We start from the raw sequence: 18,543 nt of genomic DNA on the forward strand, positions 1-18,543 counted from the left end.
GAGGAAATGTGTGAACAGAGCAGTGTTTTCCAACTGTGTTTCTGTGGTGACGCACTTTTTGTAACTCAAAAAATCCCAAGGCATGATTCTACCAACTGCAAAAATATAAAATTTCTACACGTACTAAACTGTCTACAAAACGGCGATCACAGATCTGCTTTTATGTCTGCTTCTCCAGGTGGTCCCTTCCTCCTCAGACAAGTTTTGACCACCTGAGGAGTGTGTCTCTCGGGTTAGGACCCTGGGACACTACACTGTTATGTACATGGTGCATCAGATGAAAAACACTTGTGTAGAGTATAATTGTCAAGTCATTGATGGTGATGAACAATTGAGGATAATATTTATAGAGTTTTAACAGAGGCTTTAATGTATGCCCATTTCAGAGATGCTTATTCTTTCAATTAAATTAGTCTTCAGCAGTGCATTCAAAGTCAATAGTTGTTTCAATCGTTTAACTTTTACATTTGCTTTTTGCCTTCTTTTCAATATCAGGTTGTACTTGCTCAATTAGTTTTTTGTTAAAATTTCAGGGTTAAAGTCATTGTTTAAGTTTAAACTATGACATTATTTTTTTAACTCTTTTGGGTTGATTCTACATTAATTTTGTGATTCAGTGTGTATTTACTTCATGGTTTATGTATTATTTTTTATAATTACACGTTTTAATGTTAAATGTGATGATTCATGATTAATTACATACATTTATGTGATTAATTAGTCATTTTTTAAAAATCGATTCCCAGCCCTAGCTAAAAGCTTAAAAGTAGTCCTTTTCAAGTGGCTGATATAAATAAAATCTATGGTAACTTCCTTGAAGTTATACTCCCAGATCACTTATAGGAGAAAAAAATACGAATGTTTTCCTTGCCTGCCTTTGGGTACTGTTGACTATATCAGGTTTCCAATCAGCTCTTCCTAGCCTGACTTTTGGCCTTTATCTGTATATATTAATATGTGTCTGTGACAGAGGGAAGGATTCAAAAGGTTAAAGTAATAGTGACACATGGGGTCTACATTCGATGACAGACATCCCCAATGGGGTATGCAACATAAATTAAGACAGATGAACCTGCTTTTGGAAAGAAATCTTTATGGTCAGCATCATACGTAAAGGGTAACTGTTTTGTTTTTCTTTTTATGGATGGGCATTAAACACATCTTTATCTGCAACTGATTGTGCAATAAGCTAATACAAATATTCCTTTGTAACACAAACAAGTGGAACTGCACAGCATTCAGCGCCATATAACAACATTATTTAGCCTCTCCAAACTTTTTAAATAAAAAATTACACTTTTCAGTTATGTTGACATTTATTCTGCAGTATAAGCCATACTGCAATGGGAAACGCTGGGATACTATTTTTATGACTTTTCATGGTCTCACCATGTTTCACGTAGGTTTGTCTTCCAGGACACTGGTTTTCCCCTGAAGTCCAAATATATGCTATTTGATTGATTCATAAATGTAAATTGCTGTTAGAGAGTGAGACAAACCATTTTGTCATGCTTTGCACCTGCTACTGAAATTACAAACTGCCATACTCTGCATGTCCCAACAAGCAAATATACAAAATGGATTGACAGACTGATAACAGACAACTTCTGTCTTAAGTGAAGGACTGATTTAGTTGCAAAAATCTTAGCACATAGCTATAACTTGAATTATTATTTCAGAATTTCACTTTCATCAGATGAATTGTTTTTCAAGTCAGTGTGTATGAAACATGTCTGTCACTTAGCAGGCATCGGCATGTTAAAATAGAAAGTTAGTAAATGTATGTAACTTTACAATCCTTTGCAAAATCAGCTGAAGAAGAACAAATGGGTCGAAAAAAATGTGAAGATCATCTTTCTCAAACTCTCAGTGATGCCCTTTTCATCTTAAAAAAACTGCCATACATTGTATGAACTATGAAGAAATGGATTAAGGGCTGTCTTGATCTAACTAATCTATATATAATAGATAACTTGTATTTGATTTTGAGTGAGCAGAGAAAGAAAAGAAAAGAAAATTCTGCCTAAAATCACTGGTATTAAAATGGGTCTTGGGTTGTTATCACAAAAATTAATCAAACCAATTCCTCAAAAAAGAGGATAGATCAAACTCATCTGTCAATAGTACTTTCAGAGTCCTAACCAGTAACAATTTGATTTTATATTACTAACTGAACCTTATCTGAATTATGTGAATTTCCCCTTGGGATTAATAAAGTATCTATCTATCTATCTATCTATCTATCTATCTATCTATCTATCTATCTATCTATCTATCTATCTATCTATCTATCTATCTATCTATCTATCTATCACTGGTAGAAACACCGACAGTGAAAGAGTCAAATTAGCATAGAGATTCATACAATTAAGTCTAGAGTTTATTAGCATTTCCTCAGGTATTAAATACATAGTAGATAGTTAATTTAATCATGGCCACAAAATTGATTTCCTCAAGCTCTGTGCCATGCAGCATTTAAAAAATCTGTCAAAATTGCTTACTTTAATGTTGTCTAGATGTCTATCTATCTAAAAAATGCCCTGTGTTTGACCTTTCCTAGTATAACTAAAGCTGCACAGATCACATAGCTAAGTAAAGACCCTGACAAATGCTGCATGGTAAAGACAATGACCCGTGCAGCACAGTAATGGTAAGCTGTCACTCATGACAAGACTGACTTTATTAAATATTTAAGCTACAAGAATACTTCATCCCATTAATGAAAGAGTTTTTTTATGCATCAGTCACCCATAGCCTATTGAGCAGACAACAGCAATGTTGGCTGGAGGATGATAATGGTGGAGGAGAAGTATTGATCAAAATAGTGCCATATACTACACCTTCTGTAACATTTTGGGGAATTTAGGAGTCAGTAATACAAATGCATTACTCATTACAAAAATGTTAGTTACATTTTGTGGACATTTCTAAATGTATACCAAATATGGAGATCGTCTGGTCTACCCTAAACATTATAAGCCTTCAAATAATGCAGACTTTAGTTACTATATACAGAAGTTAAATAATTTTGAGCATATGATAGGAAGAATAAGACTCTAAATTAATGTTACATTTGAACAATTAGAAGCAAAGTGAGAAATTAATAAATAAGAGGCTCAGAAATCATTGAATTTTACCTTAGTGTTACATTAATACACCACAGACAAAGTGAGAGTGTAATGAGCAACAATGCTCTGCAGTATATACTAGTGAGGACTCATAACACATGTTTTCTACAGAATTTGTATTGATGAAAACACTTAAATATTGTGAAATGCAAAAGATTCAGGTGGCAATCACTGTCACACAGGTTTTTAGAGTTATAGTTCTTTCATGAACAGAATATTTTTCTTCTACAACTATAGCACAGCTTTAGTAATGCAAATCTGATCTTCTCTTGTTACTCTTGTACAGGTTGGCTTTTCAGATGTGGATCTTCATACCCTGCGATTTTATGGTGCTGGAGGGTAAGCAAAATGGATCTGAAATAGTGCAAAACTAAACAAATTTAACTAAACAATAACTAATATCAAAATCATTAACAGACATGTTCACACATTTCTGCATATAACAGATCCTGATGGAAAGGAAGAAAATAAATCTTGGCCAATATGAATAGACTAAAAGGCCTTTTCTTGTTTTCATCACAAATGATCAAACACATCTTGATTGTGAAGATCATAGGACATATACTGTAGATCAAATTTAGATACATATATATATCAGGGCAGAAAAATGACTGAAGATATTACACTTCATGAAAAAGAGTCAGTAAAAAATAATGATTAATTGGTATATTTATTAGGCACTTTCATCTTATACAACTATTGAAAAAAAAACCATGATTTGTCTAATCTATTCATGACTGCATTTAGGTTTGCACTTTTTTATACTGGTATTGGTAAAGCATGTTTTAATTTATATTCAGATTAAAAGAAGAAAAACTAGCACTGGGTAAAAATTCTTGAAAATTTAACACTAAAAGAGAATACAGTAGTTATTTAATTCAGTTATAGTCTGAATCTTTGCAGTGCAACCATTCCAGTCCAGTTTGCACTTGCTTTCATTTACACAACAGCTATCAACTTGTTTACAAAATACTTGCACCAAACTTTCCATTATGAGACCATTTTAAGCAGGATCAGATATTACAAACACAGATTTGCTGCTATCAGATTACAGACAGGTAATGTCTATATTGGCTGTCTGCTCATCTGAATGTTTTTATGAATCCATGTGTGCTGATATGATTAACACTGAATTATTCTAGCATTAGGTGGAAGGGTGGCATAATGAGTAGCACAACTGCCTCATACATTCAGTATTCTGGGTTTGATTCCCACAATATATGTGTAGAGTCTGGATATTGCCTGAGAGGGGTTTCCAAACCACATCCAATAAATTACTAGACTTGTGCCATACGAATGAGTGGGTTTGCCTGGAGATAAAGGAGCACACATCCGGAGCTGGATTCTGCCTTGTGGCCAACTACAGAGCCTCCAAAAAATAGGTGAATGTATGAACATTTGTCAATGTAGTGACATTGTCCTGAATTGGATGTATGTATATTAGTTCCTCCAATAAAATGGCAAAGATGGGGTTCATATTGAAATTTTCTAGCCCTCTAAGTAAAAATGAACTTTTGTGAGTCAGTACAGAATCTACTGCAAAACCATTAAAGGATTTCTGCATGTCTGACAATGAGCTATGATGACTAATTGAGGTCACACTCTACAATAATACCCCTATAACGTCAAGGAGGTTAAAGAACAACAATGTCTAACAACCAAAGGTTAGGATAAAAATCAGACATGCAAGATGATAAAATATTAAATACATGTGAGCTTAAGGATACGTACAACAGAGTATGCAATACCTGACAATTCCCATACCCTTAAACTAAGGAGTTCTGTTTGAATGTCCAAAACAGGAGCAGAATGCAAGATAAAAAAGCTTTATTTACAGTGGGATCTCTGTCAGCAGGGTATGATTACTATTCTTATTGTATAGCTGAGGCATGTAGTTTTTAACTGCTTGTATTTTGTATAATTTTACACATTGATACATGTAAAGTTATTCCTGTGGGGAACAATTCCACTCGGGTCTAAAAACAAAAAGTATACACAATAAACACTAGAATGCCATCCACAAAAACACTGAACCAAGTTAATACTTAAATGGATTTAATATAGAGGTGGGATTTGGCAAGAGCTATAAGTTCTTGTAAAAACTTCTGGGTATCTTGATAATGATCAACATACACCAGATGAACTACCCTGGAATAAAAAGCAAATGCATGAACTGCCGTCAGACTCTGCTTCACTCCCCCTCCACAAAAACAGCTGTTTAGCCATACAAACTTGAGGTACAAACTGACATTGACTTTGATCCATTACAGTGGAGGAACTATAGGAGGACAAATACACAGTTCTGGCTAATGTAGCTAGAAAACATTTAGCATTCCGGGCAACTACTGTCCCTTGTGAATATTTGGTTTCTGTATCTTAATATATTAATAAAAAAATCGTTTGCTGAATCAACAAATGTAAATAAACTGGTCTGATTAAGCAAATGACTGAATAAATCAATTAACAGTCAGAAAATCAATAATGTCTTATTTTTCATCTTCATATCATTTTAAATACAGCATTATTGACAGAATCAATCAAAGTGCTAGATTCAAGTACATTGTGATGTGGCTCAAAATAAAAACTTTAAACTGTTGACTGATTATAGTGTTTCACTGTCTATTCCATTGTTTCTGTTACACAAAATTGTTCAATAAATTTAACTGGAATAATTTACAATTTTCAGGCAAGTGGTTATTAAAACTGTTTTGTATTAGAAAGTAATCACAGAGTTATTTTTACCTTATAGAAAAATATTAATATACTTCAAGGAAATATGTAAAATTTTGATTAACATTCAGTTTATTTCATATAAAAAATGTAATCATATGGTTAATTGTGATTACATTTTTTTCATAAAACAGCTGCTCTAGTATTTATATCAGACAGCTTACAACTTTAGCTGTAAATCCAGCTCTAATCAACTCTCTAAAATGTTGGAAAACATCCTCTTTATTCAAAGGCTGTTAGTTTTAAAGATACTCAATCTGGCTGACTTTTAATGTCTTATACTGAAGAATATATTGAAACTAAAAGACAATTATGCACCCATTTTATAAACCACTTAATATAATCTAGAGTCACAGAATTTCATCCTGGTAGTATCAGTGACTCAGGGTACACTCTTGTTGCACATGAGCAATCAAACAAATTTAAAGATTCCAAATAATCACACAAGGTTAAATAAAAAAGTAAAAGCAATTAGAAAATTATGGAGAAACCATAATGGATAGAAACTGGCAGAATATAACACATTCACAATGGCTTATAGGTTGTTTGAAGACGCACAGCAGAATGCTCTGCTGTTAGTCCAATTGAAGCCATGGTCAAATAAACATGGTAACTCTATCGCGGGACTACACCATTATAGAACATCATAGTGAGACTTCTTTGAGCAAAGGGAGTGAAACCCGCTGAAATTCAATGAAGGATGTTGGCTCAGGACAGAGTGAAAACAGCCATTACTCAACTAAAAGTTTATGAATGGTGTTGCGGATGGCCGGGGCCCTTAACTGGCTGGGATGCCCTGATCATGGAAGGACCGGGGTGAGAGTATTTCCAGGACAGTTTCTCTCCCGGAACGACAGAGGGCAACCCCTTTGGTTTCCAGCGTGGTCACAGGTCATGAGTATATAAGCGCCAGGGGGCGCCTGGCCATTTTTGGGGCCCTATTTGGCAGTGCTTCTGCCACACCCGGAAGTGCTGCCGGAAGAAGCTCGTTGGGCACCTGGAGTCCTTCCGGGTGCCCTATAAAAACGGGCCAGTCGTCAGCATTCAACAGACAGAGTCAGGAGGAAGAGGAAAAAACCTGTGTGGAGGACTGAAGGTGGCAGCAAAGGGACCGTGTTTTACCTTGTGCTGTAAAAAGCTCGGCACCACAATGGGTAGAAAGGTTTAAAAAAGAAGAATAAGTATAACGAACAACGCTAAATATGGTCAACTATCTACCGTGTACGCAAACCCACATCGACATGGCAAATGCTAACATCAGAGAAGACAAACAGATCATGCTGTCCGCTATTGCTACACATCTGGGGCCTCATGTATAACGCCGTGCGTAGAACTCACACTATAACATGGCGTAAGCACAAAAGCGGGAATGTGCGTACGCACAGAAAAATCCAGATGCAGGAATCTGTACGCACGCAAACTTTCACGTTCTTCCACTACATAAATCCCGATCAGCATGAAAAGTAACATACGTGCACGCGCCTTCTGTCCCGCCCCAACTCCTCCCAGAATTACGCCTCTTTGAATATGCAAATCAATATAAATAGCCTTCTGTGAAAAGACAATGGGAAAAGCACGGGGGGAAATATAAGAATTTCAGTGAATACCAAGTGGAGGCAAAGGAAAAACGTACTATTTGTTGGTTTAAACAGTGGTATAATCAACAAAAGGAAGTTGATCGAGTGACAGAGTGTCGGAGAAACTCGAAGGCTCAAATTCACAAAGTCGTACAGTGCCCGAAATAAAAAAGAAATCACATATCAAAGTCGCCGTTAAAAGGCAAGTCGTAGCCCATCGTCTGAGTGTCATATGAAAGCTTATTAGGGTACAGACAAAAAAAAAATAGGCACACAGTGGGAAAAAAGCACGAAATGTCAACTTTAATCTCGAAATTTCCACTTTAATCACGTAGTTTATTTTGCCATTAAAGTAGAACATCATAAACTTCATCTTAAAATCGTTTAATTTGCTAGTTTCTCAAATCCCATTGTAACTAAAGTGGCACATTAAATGCTTTGTTCTGTATTCGATCTTCTATGTGCTCTACATGTGTGAATCACTACCTGCTTCTTAAACGGGCTTTCTTTTTCTCCGACAGGACACATAATCCATTACATTCGTGATATTACAGCTCTCTGAATAATTAAAATACTGAGATGTATATGTGATATCTTTTTCATGATGATAGGAATGAAAGCATGTTATTAAACATGGGGACACGGTGGCGCAGTGATTGTTCATGTGTCACGCAAGAGGCTTGCTGCACCTTCAATGAAATAATTTATCACAGCAGCACTGTCTCTTTCAAACGTACTAACCTCCAATTCCTGTCCTTACTTTTCTTTCTCCAAAAACCCAATCGCCACACAATTAGCTATATAGACGTGAAGCCATCTGTAAGCTTAAAACGCCGATTCTTCAAAACTTTTAAGGAACATTGAAATATCTTCGTAGTACATGTTTAATTATTCTATCCGTCTAGCATTCCAGTGTCGCGTCAGCACCAGCAAGAACACAATGCAATGCAGGAACAATCCCTGAACTAGCTAGCGCTGCGGCACCGTGTCCTCACATGTTTAATTATTAACAATACAGGTTATTTAAATGAAGTTAAAGTTTTATCTGTATAATATAATCAACATATTTTGCTGCATTTCATCTTAAAAATGAATACCGTCATCATATGTAAATACGCGCTTTATAAAGTGGCGCAGGTTGTGCAATATTATAACTGTAGTGCAAGTTTAAAGTGAGGTAATTGTACTTATAAGTAAACAGTTCTACAAGGAGCACTTGATGGACTGATTGAGTGCGTTTATAGTTCTTGGGATGAAACCTTTTCTAAACCGCTAAGCCGTACTGGGAAGTCTCTAAAGCGTTTTGCCGTGGCTCAGGCAGCGTCTGCTTCATGCTATATACCGATATTTCTCTTTCTGATCAGCTGCTGCTGTGATTCCTCACTCAGATACAGTGATATAAATACTCCGAGTGGTACAGTGAAAGTAATATGGAAAAAGATGATCTGCTGTGGCAACCCTTAACGGGAGCAGCTGAAAGAAGAAGAAGATGCAGTGAGAGTTACAACGCTAAAGCAGTTATGGTATTTGGAATACTATGGCTATTCCCTGGACCATTATATTGCTGCAGGTTAATTACAATCAGATGCATTACACTAATAAACAATATGCAGTTAGTTTCAGTGTATTTATAAAGCCGCGTCAGGAATGTGGAGCTAAGAAAGAAAGGGTGTCCACGCAGGAACAGTAGCACTGCTTTGACGCTGGGTGCCGGCAGTCTGCAAAACCGAGCGGAGAAATTGCGTACGCCAAGGTATGAGTTACCGTGGAAATGTGCGTGGCTTTACGCCAAGTTTAGGTTTTATACATCGCGATTTGAGCGTGGAAACGGGAGTACGCAACATTTCTGTGCGTACGCACCGTTTATACATGAGGCCCCTGGATATCAGCTACAGATGTTTACATGTGCATGAATTTGCACAAAATGGGTACCCAAACAGCTTATCTATTTGCACAAGCCAACAACCTTTGGTGAATTTCAAACCCATGGTTTCATTCCTTTCCCAAGCTCTCTCAACCAATAAAGGAAGGTATATGAAACATTACAGATAGTCTCACATTCCTTCCAACCCTAATATTTAAGGTGAAAAAACAAAGTATGAACGGAATCCCCATAACTTAAACCACCATCCTCTGTTCTATGTAAAACAGCCAAGCCAAGAAAGCACTAGCTGAAAAAAATGAGAGAAAACAGAAGAAAGCAAATAGGTAAGAAACTAAAGCAAACTTAACTATACTCATGTGTGAACTATCCATCCATCCATCAACCAACCCGCTATATCCTAACTACAGGGTCATGGGGGTCTGTTGGAGCCAATCCCAGCCAACACAGGGCGCAAGGCAGGAAACAAACCCCGGGCAGTGCGCCAGCCAACCGCAGGGGACACATACACACCCACCACACACTAGGAACAATTTAGAATCACCAATGCACCTAACCTGCATGTCTTTGGACTGTGGGAGGAAACCCACGCAGACATGGGGAGAACATGCAAACTCCATGCAGAGAGGACCCGGTAAGTGAACCCGGGTCTCCTAACTGCAAGGCAGCAGCGCTACCCACTGCGCCACCGTGCCGCCCGTGTGAACTATCAACAAGTAAATAAATATGGCATACAAGAGACATTTGAATAAATGAGAGAAATGACAGCAAATACAGAAGATATAAAGTGACCGAAGACTGAAAGAACCAATCTACAGAATATTTGCTAAGCAATATGCAAGTAATCAGAGTGGAGAATCTGAAAAAACAACACCACACACTTACTGTAAGGTATCCATTGGAAGAAATGTATTTTCAAAAAGAGATTGCAGACAGAGGCTTATATCCTTGTAACTGATTGCTAAACCAAAATAAAACTGATAGTGAGAAGATTACATATAGTTCCAATAACATATTGATAGATAGACAGACAGACAGGCAGACAGAATGTTCCCTGCCTTAGCCAGACAACTGGATATGCTAGCATCAGGGACAGGTTCAGGTTTCTTACCTAGCTGGGGAGGCCAATCTAGTGATAAAACAGGGGGGGGGGGGGGGGGATTAATCTGTTTGGATTATTTACTCTTCCAATACCCTAGATGGCAGCATCCCAGTGTTAAGATTCCCATAAGGACACCCGCACAGCATGCTAGGAGCTGTAGTCCCATGGGACAGTCGTGTTGGGTGCAGTGGGCATTGCTAGTTGGTGCTGCAGAGATTTGAGAATCCTACGTTGTGGGGCTGTTGTTTGATCCAGAAGGGCTCCCAAAAGACTAGGTCCTAGTACCAGAATTACTCCTGAGTCATAGAAAAAATGAGCAGCTCTGCCACAACAAAGGAAGTTGGAGTCTGGCGGCATAGGACAACACTCATCTGGGAGTAAAAGAAGAGAAAGAGTGAGACAGAGAAAAGAAAATACTTGCATTTATATAATGTGTGAGAAGCCCTTGTATGGTATCATTGTTGATAAACCTTGTATTTGATCCCAGGACTTGTGTCTGTGAGATTGTTTTTGGGTTTTTTGGTGCTGCAATACCTTCTAGTGGTCACAATAGATTCCTAAAAATTCCTCTTGGAGGTACTTCCCTAATAGACTGCAGGCATAGTTATTAATAAAGTTCTCTAAGGGGACAAAATGACAAAATGAAACATTGAATATGGTCTACCCAAGTACAAATGGGGAATCTATGCAAAATCAATTAGTGTGAATATGATTACCAGACAATTAAAAAAACATATATTTAGCTTCATATGCTGTGGTGGGCTGGCACCCTGCCCGGGGTTTGTTTCCTGCCTTGCGCCCTGTGTTGGCTGGGACTGGCTCCAGCAGACCCCCGTGACCCTGTAGTTAGGATATAGCGGGTTGGGTAATGGATGGATGGATAGCTTCATATGATAATTTGTTAATTTAATTTACAACTAAGCAGTCTAAAATATTAACCTTTAAAACCAGTCCAGGCCAGTCAATTACTTTTAAAAATGTTGCATTCCGGGAATAGTGAAAAATGCGCCACCTGAAAACTATAATTCCTTCCTATCTCCTAAAATACTTTTACAGGATTTATGCACACAGCAGAAATGTAAAACAACACATTTTTTATCATTGCTGTCCACACAAATAAATCTTTGCTGCAATTACACTCATAAGCTGGCGAGCCTGTTGGCTCTTACTGTATTAAGCTTCTAAGACAAATATACTACAGGTCTGCATTTGTTAAACAAACTTGCATTTACTTCTATGTGACTACAATTGCATGTGCGTATATGAGAACCACATTCTATGGCATATAAGTAGACGACCACTGACATGACCCTATGAAAGCTTTGGTTGGCCTTACTGTGTACTACGTTTTGAAAGTTAAGGGCTTAAATGGTCGCAAGAGCTATTTGTCTTCCTGGGAATCAGACATGAGAGGTAATTTATCTTGAGCACCTATCAGACAGATTAATGATGGTCTCCTTAGGGTCACACTTAAAAAATAAAACATCCCTCTCCCCTCTGCAGGCTGCTTACTGCATGAAGATCTGAAGCTGATATATGCATTGCTCTTTGGAGTAGCTCTAATTAAATTAACCTGGAAGATTGCAGTGTCTTGGAATTTTTTCATCAGGCTATACAGAAAACACAATCTGTATAATAACCCAACAGCAGCATTTTAGTATTTATTGGTTTGTGATTACAGCCAAATTTTTCTTACCTTTAACCTCTAAACCTCCTTTATCCATGTAAATCAAAGAACATATTTTCAGCTTGGAAAAGGTAAATCAAAAGTCATGTTTTCTGCTTCTTTTCAGCTTGAACAGAACAACCTAATTGATCTTTTAAATCTACACTGACAAAAGCATAAAGACATCTACTTCTTTTTCCTAGCTCATACCCTCTCATTTATCCTTTGTTTCACTATTTATTTTAATGTACTTGCAATTGTTTCTCTTCCTTGCCTTGAACTCTTCTAGTAGAAACTAAATTTTGTCCCCCTCCACAACTGTTAAAACTCAGTCGAAACTATACTCCTCCTCATTGCTAACTGCTCAGGAATCCACACATGGCTGCCCCTTCCTTTTCTGGTTAGAAAAAAAAAAAGACTTTCATAGTATCTCTGCAAAATGCTAATCTGGGGTTCAGAATGCCAAGACGATTTAACACATTTTCTTGGTATTAATGTGGATGTTGTATTCTTTGCACAATCTACAAAGCTGTGCTATCACATCCAATGGAAAAAATAGAATTGCCCCTTAGGATAATTTCCTAAAACTTCTTCTTCCCTTTGTGAATTGTATAATATAGACATTATAAAGACGACCAGGCTAGGAAATTGTTACATTGTGCAGGAATCCGGAATCTATAACTCCTCCTGTGGTTGTGTTATTGGTGCTAAAGAAAATAAGTAGCCCATATTTCTGTACTGAACCTACTTATGCATCAAATTGCTTTCAGAATTGTTACTGAACAAGCTGGAAACTTGCTCATGCCCCTTAGTCTACAGAAATACAAACATTACCACAGATGTTATAGAAGTGAGTGAGCCACCTGCCTTTATTAGCCTCTACCTTGCATGTGCAAGAATGGCAAATAATCAATTTTCAGCACCTGCACAACTGAGGCTGTGGGGAGATGGAATCTGTCAAGCACAAACATATATGTAGTCCAGCACAGTGCGTGAGTAGAAATAACATACTGTATAAATTACATTTTAACAACACAATTTAAAATAAGTATTTAATCTTTTATAGCTGCAGAAAGAATTTTTTGTCTTCGCACAAAGTAAACAACTCACTTCCATAGATATGACAGTACTAGTGAGAACTGTGCTACTTGTTGTTCATTTTTTTGTTGTAAATTCCCCACTTTAAGGATGATCATCATTAAACAAAGCCTATAGGTACACTGCAACAGAAAACAATGAGGCATAATATAGCATCATAGTACATGATCAATGATTTTTAGAGGACAGAACCCAGAATGGGATTCTGGCCATAAGCAACAGCATTGACCTTGTCAGTAACATGGGGCACTATGCTGCCTAGATATGAAATGGCATTCAGAGTTGCCTGGAAATAGTTACAGTATGTAGTGAAAGGACAATGGGGAATGCCAAGAGTTTCAATAGCAGATTAATCGCAGCATGGAGACTCATTATGCTATTCATTGGATTGTCTGATTCTGGACTGCATGGGGACCTGTGGCCACTAGATAGAGCTATAGGAGCAAGTTCTAGGAGATTCAAAGGTTAGCCCTGACCTTAGAAAATTTCTCTGAGATACTTCAGTAAGTAGTGGCAAGCAAGGGCTTAAAAGGTCCACTGGACCACTGGACAGAAGAAGCTGGAGGGGACCTGGACAACGGCTTGTCTGGTAGGAGGAAGAGAGGCCAGAAGTATCTTTAAGATTCATGAGGTATGCAAGAAGAAACTTTGCAGGAAAGGGCAGAGGGCATATGACCTGTTACATAGAATAAAACAAATAGGGGTGAAAAAACAAACCAGGTGTTATGACTGTGATGGAAAAGTTACAGCATGTCACAGGGACTTTTATTCTTAAAAGTTAATTAAGCAGGGCAAATGAAGGGTTTCTTCAGATGTGATTAAAAAGAACAGTCAGTGACCAGGCAGACATTAGTACACAAGAAATTCAACTGCCTTTGCTCTAAACAGAAAGTAAAAATCAAGTATAAAAATAAATGAGTTTGTTTTGTTGTTGAACCTGTCTCAACTTTCTTTTAAGCCGTATTGTGATGATTTCATTCACTATGACTATATGAACAGAAACACCTATCGCTACCATAAACAACATGGAAGCACCCATAGGAATCTCACAAAATGGTTTTGCCCAAATAGAAAACAATAACCACAAAAACATCTCTCTATTATAAAAGAAAATCTTAAGATGAGGAAAGACTATTGCCAAGATATTTTTTCAAGTCCCACCCTCCTCTCAACCATTTCAGGTTAACAGCCCACGTCCATGGTCCTCTCACTCGTATGAATGCTTTTGTCAGACATTGTTCCTGTGCTCTCAGCTCTTATAAATTTTTACGATCAAATTGGCAAATTGGTTAAATGAGTACTGTATAAGTAGACTATGCTGAAACAGTAGCTGGTGATGTTGCGGAAGATGAAAACGTCAACTTACAATATCCCGTAAAATATCTACAACCGTTAACATCGTCCGGTCTTCCACCAGCTGAATTACTGTTGAAAAAAGGATGTATCGTAATGTTTTTGTGTAATTTATGTATGAGTGATGGGCTATGCAATAGGACAAGATTAGTTGTATTCAAAATTGGTCGAACAATTCTGACATGTAAAATTCCAACAGGCGACAAGAAAAGTAATGTAGTACATCTTCCGCAGATAACATGAGACACCAAAGGAGATCTTGATATGCCATTCGTATTAAAATGTTTACATTTTCCTGTTAGAATATCTTTTGCTACGACAATTAACAAATCACAGGGACAAACATTCGAAAAAGTCGGTTTATTTATTAGAGAGAAAGAAACGATATTCAGTCACAGGCAGTTTATACGTTGCGTTGTCACGATGTAACTCCAAACACAGAATCAAAAATTCAATGCAATATTGATGAAATGTTAATTCTAAATATTGTTTTTACTGAAGTTTTACAGTAAAGGTGTAAGTTTAAAAAGCATTTGCGTATTAATTTCAAAACCAAACAGAACAAAAATGTATAATGCAACGAATACCTCTAACGCAATATGAAACATAATTTTCTTTCAATTTATTACGTTTTACTATTTTTTACTATGGTTAATTACTCGCTGTAATGGTAAAATAGTTAGGTCTATTATGCATATGTAACAATTCCCATGAAAATAACAATCTGTTTAAATTGTACATCCGCTTCCCCCATATGCAAGCGGCAGAGCCGCAAAGTGGCTAGCGCATAGCGCCTGCCTGGGGTTTGGCGAGCTAAGTGAGCAGGAGCAGAGCCCCCTAGATAGATAGATAGATAGATAGATAGATAGATAGATAGATAGATAGATAGATAGATAGATAGATAGATAGATAGATAGATAGATAGATAGATAGATAGATAGATAGATAGATAGATGGAGATACCCAGGTGGATGGATGGATGGATTATTGAATGGATTTGTTTTTGTTGTCTCATTTGTTAAGATTCCCACTGTAATTGTTTTTTTAGTCTTAAGCAACTGTGTTAACTGGTTTTAATTTCTCATTAAATTTGTAAATAACAAAGAAACCAGTAGTTCTCAATTTAACTTATTTCCATTTACACCTGTGTATATTCATAATGAACTATCAAGGTTACTTTATTAATCCCAATGGGAAATTCACTCCCTAGTAATGAATATAACAGCAAATATTAACATAATTATACACATACCTGAGAAAAAATAATATTTATAATCCTTATGTTCACAAATGCACTTGTAACACCAGGAAGGCCCATGTAGCTGGTCATTTGTTTTACCTTTGCTTAGTTGTGTTGCCTATTAGTCCCACAAATTTTTACGTGATAGTCTGTGTTCTGCAAAATATTTTAAGTTATAAATACAACTAAGAGAAAAAAAAATATTATTTTTCATAGTTTGCATGGAATTTTATTTTCACCTTCCTGGTCTTTTTAAGAAAACAGTTTCCAGATGTAAGAGCTCTAATCATCCCTTGTAAGGTTCACACTTTGAGGTCTGTTCAGGTCCACACAATTTCATTATAAAATGTATATATATAATGGAGGAGCCAGAGCTTATCGCTCTTAAACAAATAGAAGTTCAGCATCCTCCCAGAAATCACACAGACAACCTATGTCCACAGAGGTGAAAGTTGCTTATCAAATTCAGCAGTCAACTTTACAATTTTATACTTGGATAATGTCGACTTACTAGCCATGATTTTACTGCATTGCCTAACTAAGTAATATTTATACAATCAGTTTCAAAAAATTGCTAAGTCCACTATTTTACAAAGTTGTGTATTTTAAGGTACAACATGATCAACTTATAACAGGTGCACAACAATCATTTCACTTAATAGAAACCAGCTTCATCCTTTCCAGCTTTTGTAATAAATTGTGAATGTGATTCAGCTGAGGCAATGGTCTCCTCTTATTTCTCACATCTTCTTGGCCTGTTTCTCAGAGACTTTCTCAGAACATAGTATGTAATCTTTTACCTACATATACATTGCTTTCAAGTTGATGACCAGGATAAAACAAAAATGGAAAAGATTTTTAAAACACAGTACTTAGTTGTAACAAAATTGTCAAGCAAAGTCTTGAGACCAAACAATAATAACAGAACAGATGAATGTCAGTCTTTCAGAATGTGGTTATGTAACAGTAAGTTCATGGCTATGTTTACTTACAGTTCTTTGCAGTTGGCATCATAAAGGGCGCACCACTTGTTTTGTAGATGTGCCTGCCACTTGATACACTGGTAGTTTGGATCAAGGTAGGAACCGTCACTCTCCTGCACCAGTCCTGCTAAGTAAAGATGCACTAATCAATTCAAATTATTCACTTAATCACTTCCCACGCTGGACAGCATCCATGTGGAGTTTGCACATTCTCCCAGTGTCTGCATAAGTTTTCTTCTTAGTATCATTTCAAAATGGGTTCTGTGTGAGTGCACATATGGATGAGGATGTACTGTAAGTGGGACAAGACAGATTCCTGCCTTGCACCCAGCACTGCAGGGAAAGGTTTCAGTGCTTAACCATCCTGAATTAAATTAAGGGGGGTTGAAAATGCTAATTTATTTGCTTTGTAAGTAAAGTGTTTCTCCATGCGGAATATGAAAAAATAGGGAAAAGGAAATTTCGGCATGGAAAAAACAGGACAGTTAGAGAGACAACATTTTGGCTTTTCAGTCTTACATCCAAAATAAAATGTTGTGCATCTATTTTGTTTGCAAATAAAATTTACATGTGATGCCCCCAGTAATATTGGGAAAGTGAAGTTACAATTACTTTTGCTATGTACATAAGCTGTGAGGAAAAAAAATGAATCTAAAGAAAAAAACAGAAAGTCATAATGTATGCAGCATATTTTTCACAAATACCCTTTAATATTTCAAATGTGAACAAAACTACTGGGGCAACTGCCTCCAAGGTGTTTCCTACAACTATTTGCTTCTTGTTGTACTGCCACATCAAAGAATTGTCAATATGTGATGTTGGATTTGGCATTTGTAATTCCCTTAGGGGTCTGCTTTGAATCAGGAGGGCTAAACCAGCATGAAGTCTAGAGAAGTGTCCATATAGGTTGGCACTTCAAAATTATTAGCATCTTGCAATATCCTTAAAAAGAAAGAGAGCTGGTGTATTTAACAGTCAGCAAAGAACAATCATCCCATTAGAAAAAAATAAACAAATGATGAAGGAAAAATGATATACACAATGAAGGTAAACTGTAAAGCACCTGTTGCTGAAATCACAACCTCCACATTGCAGAAAGTCTATTGTTTGCAGAAGACTAAAAACAGAAGAATTTGTAAGGCAACCTTTCAAGGAAGAAAACTTGTCATCAGTGCTAGAAATTCAAAGGTATAGTTAGAATCTCCTAAGAATTGTTGAGTTGAACAAATTGAGGACTTGAGTGTTAATGCACAGATGAATCAAAGATAAGTCAAAGTGATCGCAAGGGGAAATTTGGAGAAAAATTGAAAATTTAGACAATCCAAAGAATATGATACCACTTTAACTGATTTGGGCATGTATAGCCTCTTGTAAAACTGGGTCAATTATCTTTTAAAAGGTAAGTTCATTCATTTTCAAGTCAAAGTTTTCTCTTCAAATACATGTAATAGATGCATTTCCCATGCAAAATGGTGTCCTAAAGTCCCGTGTTTTCTATAAGTTTAAAAAAACACCTTGCCTACATGGGCACTTTACAATGATGTCAATGGAGTATTAAGCACCACAGGAAAAGAAGATCCTAAAAGTTAACTAAATACATCCGCTCTGAGTTTAAATTAAAGAAAACATGCCTTCCATGTTTCCGACACATGCTTATGACAACAAAAGGGATCTGGAAATAAAAATTCTATTGCATATCCCTGGTACTGTTTTTCTCGAAGGCAGGATACTCACGTGAGTTCTCAAATAAATAAAGTAGTAAATCAAACAAAACCAACCATGTG

At 36.7% G+C, this 18,543-nt stretch overlaps 1 protein-coding gene across 5 annotated transcripts in view; it reads right to left on the reverse strand.

Moving 5' to 3' along the window:
* myrf (myelin regulatory factor) overlaps window positions 1-18,543 on the reverse strand; it is a 161,345-nt gene that overhangs the window by 46,966 nt on the left and 95,836 nt on the right. For 4 of the 5 annotated variants that reach the window (XM_051923745.1, XM_051923746.1, XM_051923743.1 and 1 more), the window contains one exon: window positions 16,769-16,886. In XM_051923745.1, coding sequence (XP_051779705.1) covers window positions 16,769-16,886 — 118 coding nt within the window. The remainder of the gene's footprint in view (window positions 1-16,768; window positions 16,887-18,543) is intronic. The other variant, XM_051923744.1, reaches the window with a different exon arrangement.

Source organism: Erpetoichthys calabaricus, chromosome 2 (assembly GCF_900747795.2).
Source record: "Erpetoichthys calabaricus chromosome 2, fErpCal1.3, whole genome shotgun sequence".
NCBI classification, from domain to species: Eukaryota; Metazoa; Chordata; class Cladistia; order Polypteriformes; family Polypteridae; genus Erpetoichthys; species Erpetoichthys calabaricus.